Here is a 17,615-nt window from a genome sequence, read left to right on the forward strand (position 1 = left end):
CTGTCATTCAGATATCAACTATTCAGTTCTGACTATGTATTCCAATTTTGACTAGTACATATTTATTAGATACTAGTAGTTATTCATTAGGTACTAGTACTTATTTTTTAGATACTACCTAGTAGTACTTGTTCAATAGATACTAGTACTTACTTGTTCAATAGATAGTACTTATTCATTAGATACTAGTATAAATAAGTAGGCTACTAGCATCAAATGAATACTTAATATTTAAGATACTAGTCAATATTGGAATAATTACTAGTCATAAATTATTAGATGATATCAAAACAGAATAGCTAGTATCTATTAATTTGCAGATATCTTCAACCTCACAAGGAACTAGTAAGAAAATATTAAGAGATATCTTCTTTTAACAGATCATTACATAAACATGAGTAAACTCTCAGCCATCCAATCAGAGTTCATATGGTAATGCAGGCTAAACTAAAGAAGATTGATTTTTCATAAGTAACTGGCTTTGTTGGTTTATCTAGCTAATTGGTTAGCATGAACGCAACGAAAAATTTATGTTTAATATGACATTTATTGTTTTGAATGTACAGTAGGCTATAATAAAGACTTAACTGCCAATATTAAAATTCAAACATTTAAGTAGATCCAAAAAGCGGTTCATACCCACCAGCCAAACAATCACAATACCCAGAGATTGGGATTTTTGGTTAACATTCATAATTCCTTATAATCAAATATTCGGAATATTAATCTGCGTCTGAGAATGAGATTCATGTCAAAATGAGAGTAGGCCTATATATGAAGAGGTCAGATGCAAAAGCCTCTAAGTGCCATCTGAAAATTTCTTCTAGAATGGTCATTTTTATCAAGCTTGTATATTTAAGTTCAGTATTTTCACTTAAATTGTCATTTAAGTGAAATTAGCGTCGAGTCGTCTCTTCACAGGCGTCGAGTCGTCTCTTCACATATATCTAATGAATAAGTACTTGTATCTTTAAAAAGGTACTAGTACCTAAGGAATAAGCACTATCTACAGAATAGGCACTAGTAGCTAATGAATAAGAACTAGTACTTAATGGAATAGATACTAGTTTCTAAAAAAATAAGTACTAGTAGCATGAAAATAGATACAAGTAGGTTTCAAGGATTAAATGTTAAAACGGCTTGCCATAGTCCCTATGGAGCCCCAAACCATATGGGCCTTTATAAACTCGGCAAACAGAAAAGAAATGAAAGAAACGTTCCTTTTTCGGTATATTGTATTTTAAAGATAACTATGTAAAATCCAAATAAGCTTTATAGATCTTTACTGGAAATGGTTTAAACAAATGGTTTTCATGCTCGTTCAATGAACCATAAACAATTATTGCACATGACTTATTTGCATTAAACATTACGCCAGACTGGTGTTCATAAAGGAACTGCAGGGGGTTTGAGAGTAATTCAGCATGCGGTGTTGCAATGCTGAGAAAACTCTCCTTTAAAATCCAGTGGTCAAATGCTTTGTGGCCTCTCAATTTTCCGTGTAATTAGCCACATGACTAGTGGCAGGTTGTGTGTGCAATTTCACAAAACGAGAAGATTTTCTGAATGTAGGCTATATAAGCAATCTGCTTTTTAGAAAGGAAATTTTAAAACGTGAAATGGTTTACTGCCATTGTGTGAATAATGTATAACCATGCTAATAAAAAAGTAACTGTGGTCTGATTACGAGTATTTTAAAATACCCAGCATTTGTTTTTTAAATAAATAGTCTTGAATTTATTTTGTATTTTTTTTATCTTTATTTATTATTTGCTGTGTTTTTACCTTTATTTTTTATTCTTTTAAGCTTGCTTTATTTATTTATTCATTCATTTATATCCACATGTCTGATACTGTTATCACTTTCTGACAATATTCTGTAATCAACAGCTAGAGGTCACTATTGGACTGGAAATGTAACAGAAAATTGCATTCTGTAGAGTTATAAATACATTAAGAAATTAGAAATTATAATTAAGATTTCTCTATGAAATTGGTAAGATTTAAAGTAGGACCTGGAGCTTTATTATTATTAACGAGTAAGAAGTATATGGACAATATAACCATGTATAGCCTAAAAAGTTTTTGACAAAAAAACATTTGCTAAGGGTTAGTGGGGGGATAAACAATATTACACAAGGACATGACACAAGATTCTGTTCAATCTGAATAGGTTTCTGTTTAGGGGACTAGGGTTAGTTAGGCGTGTTCGAATGCCACGCCTCTTTTCCAACATCCGGGACTTTCAGCGCGAAGCTGGAAAAAACACTTCAGACTCTCAGGAACGACCATTAAGGTAGTGTATCGGTTTTTCTCGCCAAATACTGTCTTTTTTAAAATTAAACTCATACTAGCGGTGGTAGGCTGCTTTTAATCCTGTAGTGACTTAACTTGGGCCGTTTTCTTGGGAAAGTTTAAGGTGACGGTCCGGACAGTGTCAGTTTGTGGCTGTCACGCAGGCACGCGCACGCTCACTCAAACAGCCACGCGCACGTGCGCACTCGCTCACCCTGGTCAGCGGGAACGCGCCCGGGTCCCAGTCAGTCAGAACCGACCCTAGTCTCGAGCGGAACAGTGACGGAGAGAAACGGTAAGAAACCGGCACTTACGGAACCAACTGTCTTGAAAGTCCAGACAGGTCACTAAAATGTAATGTGCGAATGAACGGCTCGAGACTTGAGTGACATTTACACACTTTATGCCTTTGAGGACAAGCTAGCAGGCTAACCGCTAACTAGAGTCATAAAAATATTGAATTTTACTTATCATATTTATCATCTTAAATATTTACATACATTTAGCTTTGTGTGGGGAATACTACATGTGTTTAATGCTGAAGCGCATATGTTATGTATTTGTTTTCTGGAAAATAAAGTGGTTTAAATTGGTCTGTCACGCATCTGAATGAGTGTTGGTTTATATTTAGCACCCCAGCAGAAATATCAATACAAATATAGATTTTTATTTATAAATGTATTTTTATTGAACTGTTATAAAAATATCCTGACACATTCAACATGGGTTTGGTTTAACTTATAGAACTTAACGTTACATGATACAGACAAGCATGATGATATATCGTAAACTACTTAATATTCAGGCATTATTTGTCTAGAATCTAGATAAATAAAGTGCTTATTAAATGACTGTCATTGTATAAACTAATTGGCTAACAAAAGATCAAATAAGAACTGATGAAGCTGCTTTTAAGGAATCAAACACATTAGTCTTCCCGTGGCTGTGATATTTCTCTGCTTTGTTACATTACATTATGAGGTGTGTGTTGTGTGTCTGGTGTTAATCAGCTCTGAGTCCAGACACACATGACTAAAGCCTCTATTTGTGGCTGTGTGAGATAGTGTGAGAGGCCAGGCTTATCTAACATACATTTGAAATGTTTTACGAAATAACACACTAAGATGGCGTGCTGAATTTAGTGGAATAGACCGGCATAGTGAATTTTCTTTACTGTATGTCTTTGCTGCGTGCAGTTAGATTGCTTCATTTTCTCAACAAACTGGTCATTAAGGTTATGTTGTACACAAAGCCTTTCACAGATGAGACCGTAAACATCTCATTCAGTGTTTTCTTAAATGATGACAGCTGCCAATCATTGTCTTCATCTGCAGAATATTCCGGGAAGCAAGTTGATCTTTATTCAGCTGTGGAGTTGCTGCTGACATGGGGACACCAGGATCAGGACGAAAACGGGCCCCGATTAAAGACCGTTTCTCAGCGGAGGATGAGGCTCTGAGCAGCATCGCCAGAGAGGTAAGAGGTGTTCACCTGTGACCCCTTTTTATCTCGCTGTTGTCATCTTGTGGCTGGTGGTTTCCTGTGACCACAATAAAGGAAGCGTTCACCCAGAAATGAAACTCCTGTTGACGTTTTCTCACCCTGATGTTGTTACAATCTAATATGACTGACTTGTATGTGTTTACATACAGTGATTTTGGATTAAGCAAATAAAAATACAAATAGTGAGAAATTTGCTTAAAGTCGGCATGAAACGAAAGTTGTGATAGTCTTTTAATAGTCTATTGTGACGTATACAAGCGAAATGGCTTCTGGAATGAGAAAAAAAATGGTAGGGCATGACTTTATCTTGTCCATCGGGAATTGATTGAATCGTTGTTTGCTATTGACTTCAACATGTCAGCAGAGAAGAGAAGAGATGTCGCTGCAAGAAGGAGGGGAAGTTATTTTAAATAAAGTTAGCGAGGGCACATCGAATAAAATAAAAAAGATGTGCACAGAAGATGAATAATTTATAATAAATACTGCAATATTCCATTAAAACAAGAATTGTCCGTTTTTGTTTCATGGCGACTTTATAATCATACAATCCACTGTAGCTTTCAAATCTCATTTTCAATTCCACGTGACACAAGCGAACCAGTGGCGTTTGCTGTCAGTGATGTCAAACCTTTTTGGAGTTTGACTGCCATTCTATAGACTCTCTCCTTATGTTTTCCACTGTGGAAAAAATCACTCAGATTTGGAACAACAGGAGTGAACTAAGTAATGGGTGAACTAATCCTTCAAAACAGAGCTGTGTGTTTCTGTCATTGTATAAATACTTAAGTCGGATGTCCCATTATTTGAGAGTACTAAGGTTTTGCTTTTTTGAAACGACACACATTAAATGTCGTTACATGACAGGAATATGTGTACCTGCCTCTGTGACAGCTCTAGGCTCCGTAAACTGTGAAAAAGTACACAGGGTAGCGGACTACACCTTGTAATCAGAAAAACATTCTCCAGCTGTCAATCATCATGCCTTTTCGGGTTTGCTGACGTTGGATTTGCTGGCATGTCTTCAAAGGGTGGCGTTTTAGAGAGAGGGCGTGTTATGACATCTCAAATGGGGAGCCTAACTGAATTTAAGTGACTGTCCAAGATGAAAATATTAACCCTGTAAAGCCTGACATATGGAAAGATAGTCAGAAAAATATTTTATTTTGAATGGAACAGTTTATTTATTAGCAGTTAAAAAAAGTTTGCATATGCATTTTGTTTTGTATCATATGTGATACATCAGGCTTTTATGGCCGATATAGTATGATAGTAAGGACGTGGAGATAAAAACATCAGTTTTATTCAAAGGTCCTAACTGAGCAAAAATATGCAATTTGTTACAGATTTATTATTTATATGGCCAAAAAGAGTGGCACATATGCAGTACAGTTATGATTGAGAAATGAACAATTAAAATCCTATTTTATCATATTTGATACAGTACTTACATTTGAACATGATTTTTCAAGTCAATCTCCTTTATTTATACAGTGCTTTTATATTTCTAAAAAAATATGTTTGGATAATCAAGTTGCTTCAGTCTAAAATGTTCATCTTGAAATATTACTTACAATATTAAAGTAATTCTTACGTTTAATTTATTAAAAAATCATTACAGATTTCAGATAACAGACTGAAGGTGGATGTTTTTACAATTATGCTAAAAGGCCTTTTACTTGCTAAAAAAATATGAATTGTCATTCAGAGGGCAAAAGAAGGCATGTTGTAGATTGTGTACTAAAAGTTTTTGGTAAATTAGAGGCCTTAGAAACTCATGTATCAAATATGATGTAGTAATCTTTATAGGGTTACGGTAAACGCCTGCTATGTGAGCTCTACACTGTAGAGGCAGGTTCTCAAACTGAACATTGTTTAGATCTGCATTATCTTGTTGGTCAGTCCCTAATAGCTCTGCTGAGATGTGCTAATATGTGGACGTTCAGGTTCTGCCAGTTGGAGCTGCAGCTGATGAAGTTTGACTCACAGCTTGAGCAGGGAGCAGCCAGTGTGGACTTGTCTCAGATTTTTCTGCAGCACACATGTGTGAGCCCGTCACTCTCACAAGTAAAAAAAACTTTGACTGCTGTGCTCTGGGACACTTCGACCTGAAATGAACTTCTTGTATGACCCAAAATTTATAATTGCAGAGCCCTAATGCGACCCAATGGGATGATCTTGATGCGAAGCCAGATATAAAATCATGAGTGAGAGAGTTTGATGTCATCCTTTTTCTTTGTTTGTTTACAATATTCATTATTAGTAACGTATGCATTTCTTGTTGCTGTGATACAGCATTAGCTAAAGCACAGCATGCTGATTAAAGTACTGCCACTTAAAATAATAAAACTAAAAACAGAACAAATCTTGATAAACTAGTCGACTTCACTAATCAATTATTCCGCTGTTGCAGAATTAGTAAACTAGATTTTTTTGGCAATTCCCACAATTATAATTTTTTATGGAATATTGCAGTTTATTGTAAAAAAAAATTCTGTGCACATAATTATATTTTTAATACTCATGTCCCCTTATAATCTTGTTAACTTCCCCTTCCCGTTACAGCGACATCTCTTCTCTGATTAAATGTGTGCAGCAGCATGAGGGCTGAGCAATAAAGCCTCCTTTCCAGGAACCTGTCACTCACTTGAGGTAGCAGTGGTTTGCAAATGATTCTATCAATTCCTGATAAACAATATCAAGTTCTGTCTTACTTCTTCTTTTTTTAATTTTTTTTTATTCGAGAATCGTTACTCGGATCGTCACTATAGGGAAGGAAAGATGATTGGAATTCCGGTTCGTGCCGGCATTAAAATAAGGGTTTGATATAAAGAACTTTTTTTTTTTTTTTTGCCATGGTTTAGTAAAGAAAAGAAAAACAAGGGCATGTTGCTGACACATTATATATACTTTTTTGGGGGGGTCGGGTCAAGTGTTTGTTCAGCGTTTAACGCAAAGGAAATGGAAGTACCTTTTGATACTCTCACTGTAAAAAAAGCAGGAATATCTCCCAACCTGAATGTGGACCATATAAGGATGTTTTAAAAGAGGAAACAGAAATCTAATGCTACAGGGTATGAATTGTAATACAGAAGTGAAACTGCAGCCACATTGAAGATGTTTGTTGAATATCTAAATATTTAAGCATTGCCGTGAGAGAGATCTGTTATCTTGTTCTGTGTGCATTGCTGGAATTCACATACTTTTCAACCTATTGAGTCAGTCACACGTTTTTACAGTTGAGGGAAGCTGAATGCATGCTGACCTATTACATTAGGAAATACTCTACTAGATCTACTGTATCTAAAAGTTCAGGAGTCACTCCACCCATGCAGTCCAAAGATTATGAATCACGGTCTACCTACAGCACACACAAATCCCTTGCTTGTTTCATTTGAACCTGCCTCTTGATCCACCCATTTTGCGCCTACTGCAGAGGAAACTCCCTAATGGTTAACAGAAGTCTCTGTTAACTGAAAGCATGCCGTTTGACTTGCCTGTGCATAGTCCAGGTGACTTCGGGTAAATTTGAGTCGTGTGACCCCCTGTGGAGGTCACTTATGTTTCTGGCCAGTCTAGTCACTTTGAAATGCCAGTGATTTGCATGGTCCATTAGCCACAAATCAACAGAATGAGCTAGTCCCCTAAACTTGGAGTATCTAGGGCAAGGTGTGATATTTCTTTAGCTATTTCCTGGCTTGCACTGCTGTCTAAGGTTTAATGTGAGGTTGAAATAGGTCAACATACTGTAATAGTTTTATGCCAGGTGTAATATTCAAAGTGCATACCTACCTTATACAATGACGAAAATAATTTAACATGCAAGGAAAAAAGTGTAGCTAACTAACTACTTGCATCTTAAACTAACTTTTACATCCAGGAGCAATGCAATAGTGGCCTGCCTTTTGTCTTCTGATGCCCTGTGGCTTTTCAGTTTCCATCTTTCACTGTCTCTGTCTTTATCTTTCACTGTCTGTCTTGTCTCTCTACCGTTGTATCTGTTGAACTCAGGCAAGACAACCAACCCTGTGACATCACAAGTTGTAGTAATGCAAGATGGCAGCGCCTTTGCTACAAAAGCTATATCAAAAAAGCTTTTTTCTCTTTTGAATTGTTAGATTAACAATGTTTATTATAATATACTTTTTGATTACAGTGAAAATCCATTTGCTAAATAATGTTAACTTGACTGACTGCTTCATTTTCACTTTAGGAAACTGTTCAGCGTTTGGCTATATAATGTTATTATTGCACAGTGCACATAAACTGCCTCACAAAAGTGCACAAAATTCACTGAAATTATCATAACTTACAGTTCAGTACTTGAGTCAGATGTTTGATTCTGTTGTGTTCTTAAAGGATTCAGTGAGTTTATTCTCTGAAGGATTTGTTAGACTTATTCAAACTGGAAACTCGAGAGTTGTTTTGAATGATTCATTAAAAGATTTGACTTATGAGTCATTTGTTTGTCAATCGGACTACAGCGGTTGTGCTTTGTTTTGCCTGCAGTCCACAAAGACAACCCAATATACTGTAACAACATGTTTTCTTGCCGTTATTTTAAAGGAACAGTTCATCACATTCAAGTGGTGCAAGAAAACTCTGCCTTGGACTGTAGAATCCTAAAAATGTAAATGCTTGTTAAACGTCAAGACATTTTAATAACGAACCAGTTCAAATATAGACACTTTGCATTTTATTGTGACCTTCGATAACACAGTTCTACAGTTTGATAACAAACATTTCCATATCCGACTTCGATAAGCTTATTGTGTAGTGTGTCTGTCGCATCTCATTGGTCAGTCCCACTATAGAGCTCACTTGTTCTGCAGAATACAGTTAGACTGTCTCTAATAAATGAACGGCTATGTTGGAGGTTGTGAAGTAAGTGTCTCTCCTCGCTCAGATTTCCTGTTGCAGTCTCATGACGGAGGCTCTGCTGGTCTATAGATAGAGCTGGAGACACTGGGCTCAGCTGAGCTGCTCTGGTGAGCTGTCAGACAGCTCAACAGGTGCTGAGCAGAAGAATCACACACACACACACACACACACACACACCGAGCCCACCCTCTCTAACCTCACCATATGTTTAAAGATTTGCCGTAAGCTTTGTTTAAATGTTTGCTGTCAGGCTGCATACTTTGCAGTGACTGTCCTTTCTGTCAAGGCATAATTGCATTGGAATGTGATGTAATTAATTATTGTGTAGGGTATTGGGAAATGTAAGCGGGTCATATTGCATGTGTGTGTCACATGAGGAATGTGATAGTCAGAAATCACCCAGCATGTGTTTACCTGGAGTGAGTGTATGTGTTGATCTTAAATTAGACTCTGTTGCTGAATCATGTTTGTTGTTTTTTCACCTAGTTAAAGATGGTGTGATTGAGTTCGGCCGTACACGACACGTATAGACGTGAATTATAGACAACCCCCATTGCTTCAGCCACACCCCCTCACTTACCAAACCTCACCCTCCAAAGACATGTCAGCAGCAAACACGAAACGCTTAAGAAAAGCTGAAAAGAGAGGGCTACTTTTTTTGCAGAACCTAGAGACTGTCACAGAGACAGGTGTGGTTTCCCAGGACACCTATTTGAGTGATTTGAGTCTCTTAGATGCCTTAGACTCTTAGATGCCTTCCAGTGTTTAGTAATGGGGGGGGGGGGGGGGGGGGGGATAATTATTATAATAATTAATAATAATAAGTAATAATACTAACACTAATACAAATAACTTATCATCAAAACTTCTGGAAATGTCTTCCATGTTTTAATTTTAACAGTAAAGCACATTGTGTAGCATGTTGTTTGACAAAGTTTGTTTAATTTCATATGATTAAAAGAAATTAAATTGTTTTATTATCTTCATTTGATTACCAGAATAAACAACACCGAATTTGTGTAAAAAAAAAAGCAAACAAAAAAAAACATTTCATAGATATTTTTTAAAAATGTCGTATAAGTTTCATGATTTCAATTAATTAGACATGCTTTTTAATGTTATGGTGTAAAACAGGTCTGGCAGAGAGCTTTATTACTCCGCTTGTGAAGGCTATGACAACACCACGTATCCGTAACACGCCCGCTCCGCGACACTAGTAGTTTCGGGGGTCAACCCCTATTAAATGTTTTACTAAACAGTCCAGTGAAGTATAATATACCCACCCAGCCATGGTTTCTCTCTTCTTATATCATGTCTACCTATGTATTATGAAGTAGTTGCTTCCCCAACTGTGGTTGCATGGAAAATATGACTGTTCCCCCTCTTTTTTTATTTTGCAGCATTTATTTATAGGACTATAGAGAGACAGGAAAGTTGAGGGAGAAAGATAGCCAGTAGGATCGAGACATGACTCTGGTTTGAATATGGCTCCCGTGAGCCAGCTGCTCATATATATATCATCAGCATGTGCTCTATCCACAGCTCTGATGGCTGTTCTTGTTATGATTGCTGACTTTTGAACCATCAGCCTTAAATGCCACCAACAGTTGAAAATGCAGTGAAGATGCATATATTTATATCTAAACTTGGTGGGAATATGTATCTTTAACTACACTGTAGCATCTTAACATTGTTTTTGAAATGTACACATTGCACAGTAATAATTCTTGGCTCATTTTGCATTTAAGAGAGTAAGTGAGCAATGAGACTCATATTCTGTAAGGCAGAGAGTAATATGACTGGTTCATTCAGCACTGATGAGAGTGATGACTCTTTTTTCCAAAATTTCAGGTCTTGCGTACCATTAAGTGTCCAGACAGAGTGCTTCCTGTTCAGACTGTTTAGTGGTACAGCTGTTTAGATGAATTCTGTTTTCTCTCTTGTGCAGGCGGAGGCTAGACTTGCTGCGAAGAGAGCTGCTCGCGCAGAGGCCCGGGACATCCGAATGAGAGAACTGGAGCGACAGCAGAAAGAGGTGTGTTTTACAGAAAACATATAAGGTGACAAAAGGCACTTGAACTTGCTGCCTATAGAATGACATAATGGGCTTTCGCACCGGAGGAACCTTTTAATAGTTCCTAGGAACAATTTTAGTTCTTGGAACTCCTTTTGGATGAACTAATTAGCTCCTACTTCAGAGTAGGGTCTAAACCAGGACTATAGGAACTACCAGTGACGTTAGTGTACGCTGATTGGCCGAACGCATGCGAAAAACCAGCACCCGCTATTTAAAAAAAAAGCTGTATAAACACACACATTATAGCCTATATATTTACTCCATAAACTTAACTCTACAAACATGGAAAACAGTGATAGATGGGCCTCTTAACCTTTACGCTGAGGAGAAAATCCAACGCGACTTTGAGGGGACCAAGCAAAACATGATTATGTATTTCTGCTCAGCTAGCAACATTGGATATCAACCACACGCCATACGTTAATACCTTTCCATATACTGTCTACTTTCTTTGTATAACAAGTTATATCTAATAACGTATTAGACAGGACTGTTAAACAGATCGTAAACTAATGAACACGGAGAATGCGGGCTTTATAACTCTTTCCTGTGCCTTTGCCCAAATCCAGAACCATGCCTATGTGTTTACTATACTTATTTAATTTAGGTCTGTTGACCTGCAGATCTGTCCTTCACTGATCCTCTGTTCTAAAACCTAGTGAACTGCATGTATAGGCAGCATTGTAAGGCATCATAAGCACACTTTCAATGTGCAGCTAATTGATGTACCTTTGCATATATCCTTCATGGAGAAGGAAAACCCATAATGCATTGCGACGGGCCATTACCTTAGAAAAATGATTCTGCAAAACAATATTGAAATATTGAACCGAGTCTCTTGTAGGATGAGCACTATTAGTATGATGGGTGGGGTTGCTGACTATTTAGCTCGATCACTTATGAGGTTCCATTTCAGTTCGGATGCTGACTGTGTAAACAATAAACGGCAAGGCAGTTCACTAGGTTTTGGAACAGTCTTTGTATTTTGTTCAGAATATGCCTGATCTTCTACAGACTGTCACCTCTCTTTCGATGCAATGAAGCCAAAGCTGAAAGATAGTTTTTAGAGATCTTCTGAGCAGCTTTTTGAGTTGTTTTAAGCATTTTTGTTCAGAAGAATAAGTATGACTGTGTTTACAAATAGTTCCAGATTCAAAAACCAGATTTAGCTTGCTGACAAACTAAGCTCATAAGTGGAAACAGGCCTTTAACAATACAGTGTGTTTTTAATGGTTGCAGACACATGTGAATGATTCAGTTATAGATGTCAGCTGTATCTGTCAGTGTTTTCTGTACTTGTGAGTTCCTACACTCACAGATCTGGTTGGAAGAATATGTTTACAAAGTGCATACTTTCAGTATGTCTAATCTTATCTTATAATGGGTTTATTCGTCAGAGTCTTTGTTTGTGAAATGTTTTTCACTGTCAGAAATTCACAAGTACCAAACAATCCACTGTCATATTGAAGTGCAATAGAAGTCTTTGTGTTTGTCTCGTGGCTGTCTCTCTCTCACAGCTGTCTTACCATCAGCACTCCTCCTCTAGCAGGAAATGGGGGCAAATCCACCAATGGATGGTATGAGAAAGATTAGGCCAGTTTGAACATGCATGTACTTTTTCCTTTAACTAATAAAGAACATCAGATGGGAGTGTGCTATCTGTGTTCTCAGACACTCAGTTGATTGAATTTGGCTTACATGCATGTTTTGTTAATATTACTTGTGCTCTTTTGAATTTATAAAAGAACCTTTGTGGTCCTGTTGTTGTCTAAAAATAGTATTCTTTTAGGATAGCATTGAATTCACTTTTCACAGGATTTTTTTTTTTGTGTGCGTGTGTGTGTGCATGGGAGTGTATTACAGTAAAAATGGATCTCAGTGTTCTAATTTGTCTGTATAATAACTATTACCTAGAGGCTACATTTACTTTATGGTCTGGGTGATACATTCCTGATGCATTTGTCATTTTATCACAGTGATTTTAATACATTTTTACATTTTATTTGGAAATGATTAGCAGCTATGATCTTTAATGAAGGTTTTCAAAACCCTGCACTGTCATCTATTAAATTGTTTATTTTAGAATGATTTTTATATTGGTGCATATCAATGAACAATATTTTTTAATTTAAAAAATATTACTTTTTATCAAAATAAATTCAACTTATTTATTCAATAAATAACATGGTGGAAAATATGCATTAATTTATTTTGAGATAGATATTTACTATTTAACTGCATCAGTAAAAGCAAATGCATAAACATCTATTTTGTCAAAGGGGTAAAAATTGGGGGGGGGGGGGGGGGGGGGGGGGGGGGGGGGGGTTTACCTATATTGCCCCTATTGTCATATTGCTTTATGCTTGTCCTGAAATTTGAACAGGCCTTACAAACCCTAACATCAGCATGTTAAGTGTGTTTAGAGTTTGTTTAGGACTGCCGGCGAAGGCTAACACTAACAGCCTGAAACGTGCAGCGTTCTTTTGTTTAAATGCTATCTCCTTCACTCTCTTCATATCAGGCTGATGCAGAAAAGGCCCGTCATGGTCATCATTCCAGTAGCCACAGCCGACGGGTCTGTATCTCCTGATGTTGCTGTCTGTCTCCTGCTCTTTCTCTTTTCATTTTGTTCCTTTTTTGTTGGTCTTATTCCTTTGTTCTTCCAATCTCTCCTCAACAGGGATTAAATGATGACACAGCGTCGGTTCGGAGTGTGGGAAGTTATAGGGTGTGTGATTCTGGACTTTATGAAAGTACATTTAGAACAAATTTTTCTTATGAAGATAATTGCTCATTTTCAGGACCTGTGTAGAGTAATATGTACCCAGAAGCCAGTGTGAAATAGGTCATATTGGAGACATTTGAACACTAATAATAATAATTGTTTCAATTGAAATATTGGCACCTGCCATACAAATAGAAATCTGCCCAAGTATTCAGCATTTTTTTTAATTGATCCCACAATCACAAACAATGGAGAGTAGTTTTAAAAGCTCATTTAGAGACAATATGTTGCAATCGTGCCATGGAAATTGCAAATTAATGTTTGCCTATTGGATTTCTCTTTACTTTCAAAGTCAAATTCGTCATCTTTACGAGACTTGAGCAGTTCTCATCACTCCAGTCGGGTTAGTTCTTCCAGGAGAAGAGACTTGTTGGTACGTCACTGTGTGTGCTTCTCTCCAGGCATTGTATTGTGTGTATTTTGGCAACATGGTTTTCTCTTGTGTGTGTGTGTGTGTGTGTGTGTGTGATGATGTGTCATGACTCTAAATTAGACTACTGCATACTAACTTTGTTTGCGCTCTTAGATAGACAAGCTTTTTGTGGCCAAGATTGTCACTGTAACAAATAATTTGGCTTTTATTGAAATTAAATAACTCTAAAAAGTGCTGCCACCGACTAAAGATTTCCCTAGTTGGCTGTTAGTTGTTCATTTAGGCCATTAGTTGGGGGTGAAAATACTAAACCATAACAATGAGCATTTAAATTATAATTAAGCACTCCAGTTGCAGCGACATCGCAAACATCGCTTAACCTTTTCTGAGATCAGATCATGAACTAAATAAATTACCTATAATATAAATAACAGCCTTATCTTAAAAAATGTAGGACATAAATATAAATTATAAAGAAACAAATAAATACATATACATTAAACTGAAATGCTTAAAAGAGAAATATCAGTGCAAACATAATCAGGCAGATGCACAAGCAGCCTTAACATGGTATGAAAACTCAAGAGGTCAATGTCACTGTGTGGACTTTGCCAATTACTGTGGAGTTTTCTTACCTACTAATTAAAATTTAGTGGACCAAGCCTCTTTTCGTCAACTAACGTTCAGTCAATTATTAGGGGGCAGCCCTTATTCTAAAGCTGATTATTAATAAATATATACAGGGTTTCCATGGTCATGGAAAATCTAGAAATTAGCTAATTTTGATATTCATACATGGAAAAGGAGGTGAAAAGACAGCTAAAGAATAATGTAAGAAGAGCCTCATTTGATTTGCATGCAGGTTGCTTCAAGACTGATATGTGTGGACATTACGGGCAGATTTTGTGCTGTTGATGACTAGCACAGTTGAGTGGTTTTCTATAAATGAAGTATACCACCACTGACTCATTGTGCTGTGGCACTAACACAAAAAGGTCTGACATAACGCTCCCTTATTAGCGCACATGGCATGTCTGCGGCGTGGATTAATTCATGTTATATGTATATCCAGCATAGATTGTGATTGACTGCTGTTTTCTCTGCAGTCTGGTGTCTCCAGTAGTTCCACTTTGAAGAGCTCCCTTTCCACTGTATGTATCTATGCCAGTTTATGTCTTTTCTCCATTGAGTGTCAGTTGTTCAGCATTTAAGTGTTTTATAGTTCTCCTGTTTGACTAATACAAGGGGAGACGGTTCATTCCAGCATCCTCCTATGAGATCATAACTGTGTATATCTATGATTAGATATTTTAGGGTTGCATGATTAATCAAAATGAAACTAAAATCGTGATTAGGTTTAGTCTTAGTGACTCAGTGCAATTATCAAATGGCAATGGCTGTGATTTAATTAAATAAATATATGTTTCAGAGTGAAGCTTATGATCTGTGTTTTCAGTGTCTCAGAGCGGCTCTGTTTGCAGTAAATACTCCTCCACAGTCCACACAAACTCATCTCTGCACCTGCTCTGAGTCTGGGTCACTTTTAACGTACATTTGGGAACGCAATGTGCCAACCACTTCCTAAACTTGTAATGAGAATCGCTTATAAAACAACTGTTGTCAACAAAAGAGAAACTTTTAGAGCTCCCTGCGATTTTCTGCCAAAATTAAAGCTTTATGGATTAATGTGTAAAAAAATGATGAAAATTAGAAAGCCATGAATATTACATTACATTTAAATTTTTTCACTTAGCAGATGGTTTTATCCAAAGACACTTACAAATGCGTTTCACCAATCTTAAAGAGGCAATAACACAAGAAGTGCTACCAATACAAAGTCTTAAACATGAGAAATAGTGAAAACACAGAAGAATTTTTATTTATAATATTAGTTTTGTTCTTTTATAGTTGTACGGCTGATAATTATTATTATATTATTTTTCTTGAATGCTAATATTTTTTTATTTTACAGTGAAATATAGATATATTTCTTATTATGTTACTTTTTATTTGATTTTTACTGTAGAATAAAATTATTATTATTATATTATTTTTCTTGAATGCTAATTTTTTATTTTACAGTGAAATATAGATATATTTCTTATTGTTAAATTATTTTTATTAAATAATCATGATAAAAAATAAATATATTTTTTTATAACTATTTTGTTTGGCCAAATTGCACAGCCTTACAAACAAGCAGCGCAAACCTAGAGCTTTTTTTTAAAATCACAATCATAATTTTTATCAGAAAAGTTAGGCTTTCCCCCCAAAATTGTGCATCCCTACTAGGTTCTGTTGCTTCTAAAATGAATCCTGTTAATAAGAATTCTACACATGTGTGCTCTTTCCTTCCAGAGCTCTGTATATAACGATCTTCACAAAAAACATGTTGGCAGTAGCTCCAGAAAGGACCTTCTGGTTAGTGCTGTTCAACATCCTGAACTCAAGTGCTGCTTCCTTCTTCATGCATCATCTTTAACATGTTATTCCTGCTTAAGAGCACGATATATTTGAGAATAATAACTACTATGCCAGATATCTGTGTTCATTCTCCATTGCTTTACACCACTTCTTTAGACTGGATTGTATCATGACCAAAGAAACTACAGCAGCTTAAAGAACTCCAAACCTCCTCCCTCTACCGCCTCTACCTATACGCCACGGGTTTGTCCGCTTCCTTTCTGCATGTTCATTACTCACATTGCAAATCTTTTATAGGAAACATCTTTGAGTCCTCCTGGAAAGTTCCTACTTGCAAATGACGATATGATCTAGTTCATTTCTCTTGTCTAGTAGTCAATGTCTTTATTCCAGTATTGGTTGTTCCTTCAGTTTTAGAAGCTAGTCTGGCATCATCTGTTTGATTCAGTGGTTTAGGAGAGATATCTGACAGCTGTCGATTGTTTGACCTTCACAGGCTCCGTCCAGCAGCAGTTCTGCAGGTCTGACGCGCAGCTGTAGTGTGGTCAGTCTGATTTTCAGCACATCTGCCATGTGATCGGATGTGATACAACCCCACTGATCACATGCAAGCAACTGTGATGTTTTATAAGCCTCTTTGTCATCCTTTTCATTTTAAAAATTGTGAGATCTGTTTTGACAGGCCTCCATATGTGATGATGGTCTGTATAGTTCATATGGTTCGAGAGCTGTAAGTGATGCCATAGTATATAAAATAACAATCATGTGATATATCCCTGGAGCGGCGTTAGCTCAGTGGTCAGTGTTTTTCCCCGCAGCCCTCTGAATGCAGCTGGTATTCTTCTGGTGCCAGCTCTACCCGTAGTAGCCCTGTGGTGAGCGTCACGTGTCTTGAGCTGCAGCATGTCGCACAGCAGCTGATCATGCATTTGTTGATTCTGAAACGCCAGTGTGTGTTTTACTGTATTATACTCCTTTTGAAAGTAGATGTTCTTTCTAGTCTAACTCCAGGTATTGAACTTTGTGTGTGTAACTCATCCTGCATTTTTATGTGCTACGAACATGAATGATACCTGGCATGTTAAGGAAAGGTGTGCCATACTTTTTTTTCCTTTTTTTTTTTAAGCAATTGAACTTAAGGTTTATAAGGTCACAGACCTACACTGAAGCAGGGACTGAGCTATACACTACTGTTCAATAGTTTGTGGTTGTAAGATTTTTTTTTTTTCATGTTTTTGAAAGCAGTCTCTTCTGCTCACCAAGGCAGCATTTATTTGATC

At 36.7% G+C, this 17,615-nt stretch overlaps 1 protein-coding gene across 10 annotated transcripts in view; it reads left to right on the forward strand.

Annotated features, from left to right (window-relative positions):
- The first annotated feature begins 2,222 nt into the window (after window positions 1-2,222).
- Window positions 2,223-17,615, forward strand: part of lrrfip2 (leucine rich repeat (in FLII) interacting protein 2) — a 29,156-nt gene continuing 13,763 nt past the window's right edge. For 4 of the 10 annotated variants that reach the window (XM_082153177.1, XM_082153183.1, XM_082153180.1 and 1 more), the window contains exons 1-14: window positions 2,223-2,296; window positions 2,414-2,590; window positions 3,630-3,771; window positions 10,625-10,711; window positions 12,271-12,330; window positions 13,275-13,328; window positions 13,434-13,481; window positions 13,831-13,911; window positions 15,018-15,062; window positions 16,270-16,332; window positions 16,492-16,578; window positions 16,832-16,879; window positions 17,018-17,065; window positions 17,154-17,210. In XM_082153177.1, coding sequence (XP_082009303.1) covers window positions 3,682-3,771; window positions 10,625-10,711; window positions 12,271-12,330; window positions 13,275-13,328; window positions 13,434-13,481; window positions 13,831-13,911; window positions 15,018-15,062; window positions 16,270-16,332; window positions 16,492-16,578; window positions 16,832-16,879; window positions 17,018-17,065; window positions 17,154-17,210 — 768 coding nt within the window. In that variant the 5' untranslated portion in view covers window positions 2,223-2,296; window positions 2,414-2,590; window positions 3,630-3,681. The remainder of the gene's footprint in view (window positions 2,297-2,413; window positions 2,591-3,629; window positions 3,772-10,624; window positions 10,712-12,270; window positions 12,331-13,274; window positions 13,329-13,433; window positions 13,482-13,830; window positions 13,912-15,017; window positions 15,063-16,269; window positions 16,333-16,491; window positions 16,579-16,831; window positions 16,880-17,017; window positions 17,066-17,153; window positions 17,211-17,615) is intronic. The other 6 variants (XM_082153185.1, XM_082153186.1, XM_082153178.1 and 3 more) reach the window with 4 other exon arrangements.

This window comes from Leuciscus leuciscus (assembly GCF_965113295.1).
Source record: "Leuciscus leuciscus genome assembly, chromosome: 22".
Taxonomy (NCBI): domain Eukaryota; kingdom Metazoa; phylum Chordata; class Actinopteri; order Cypriniformes; family Leuciscidae; genus Leuciscus; species Leuciscus leuciscus.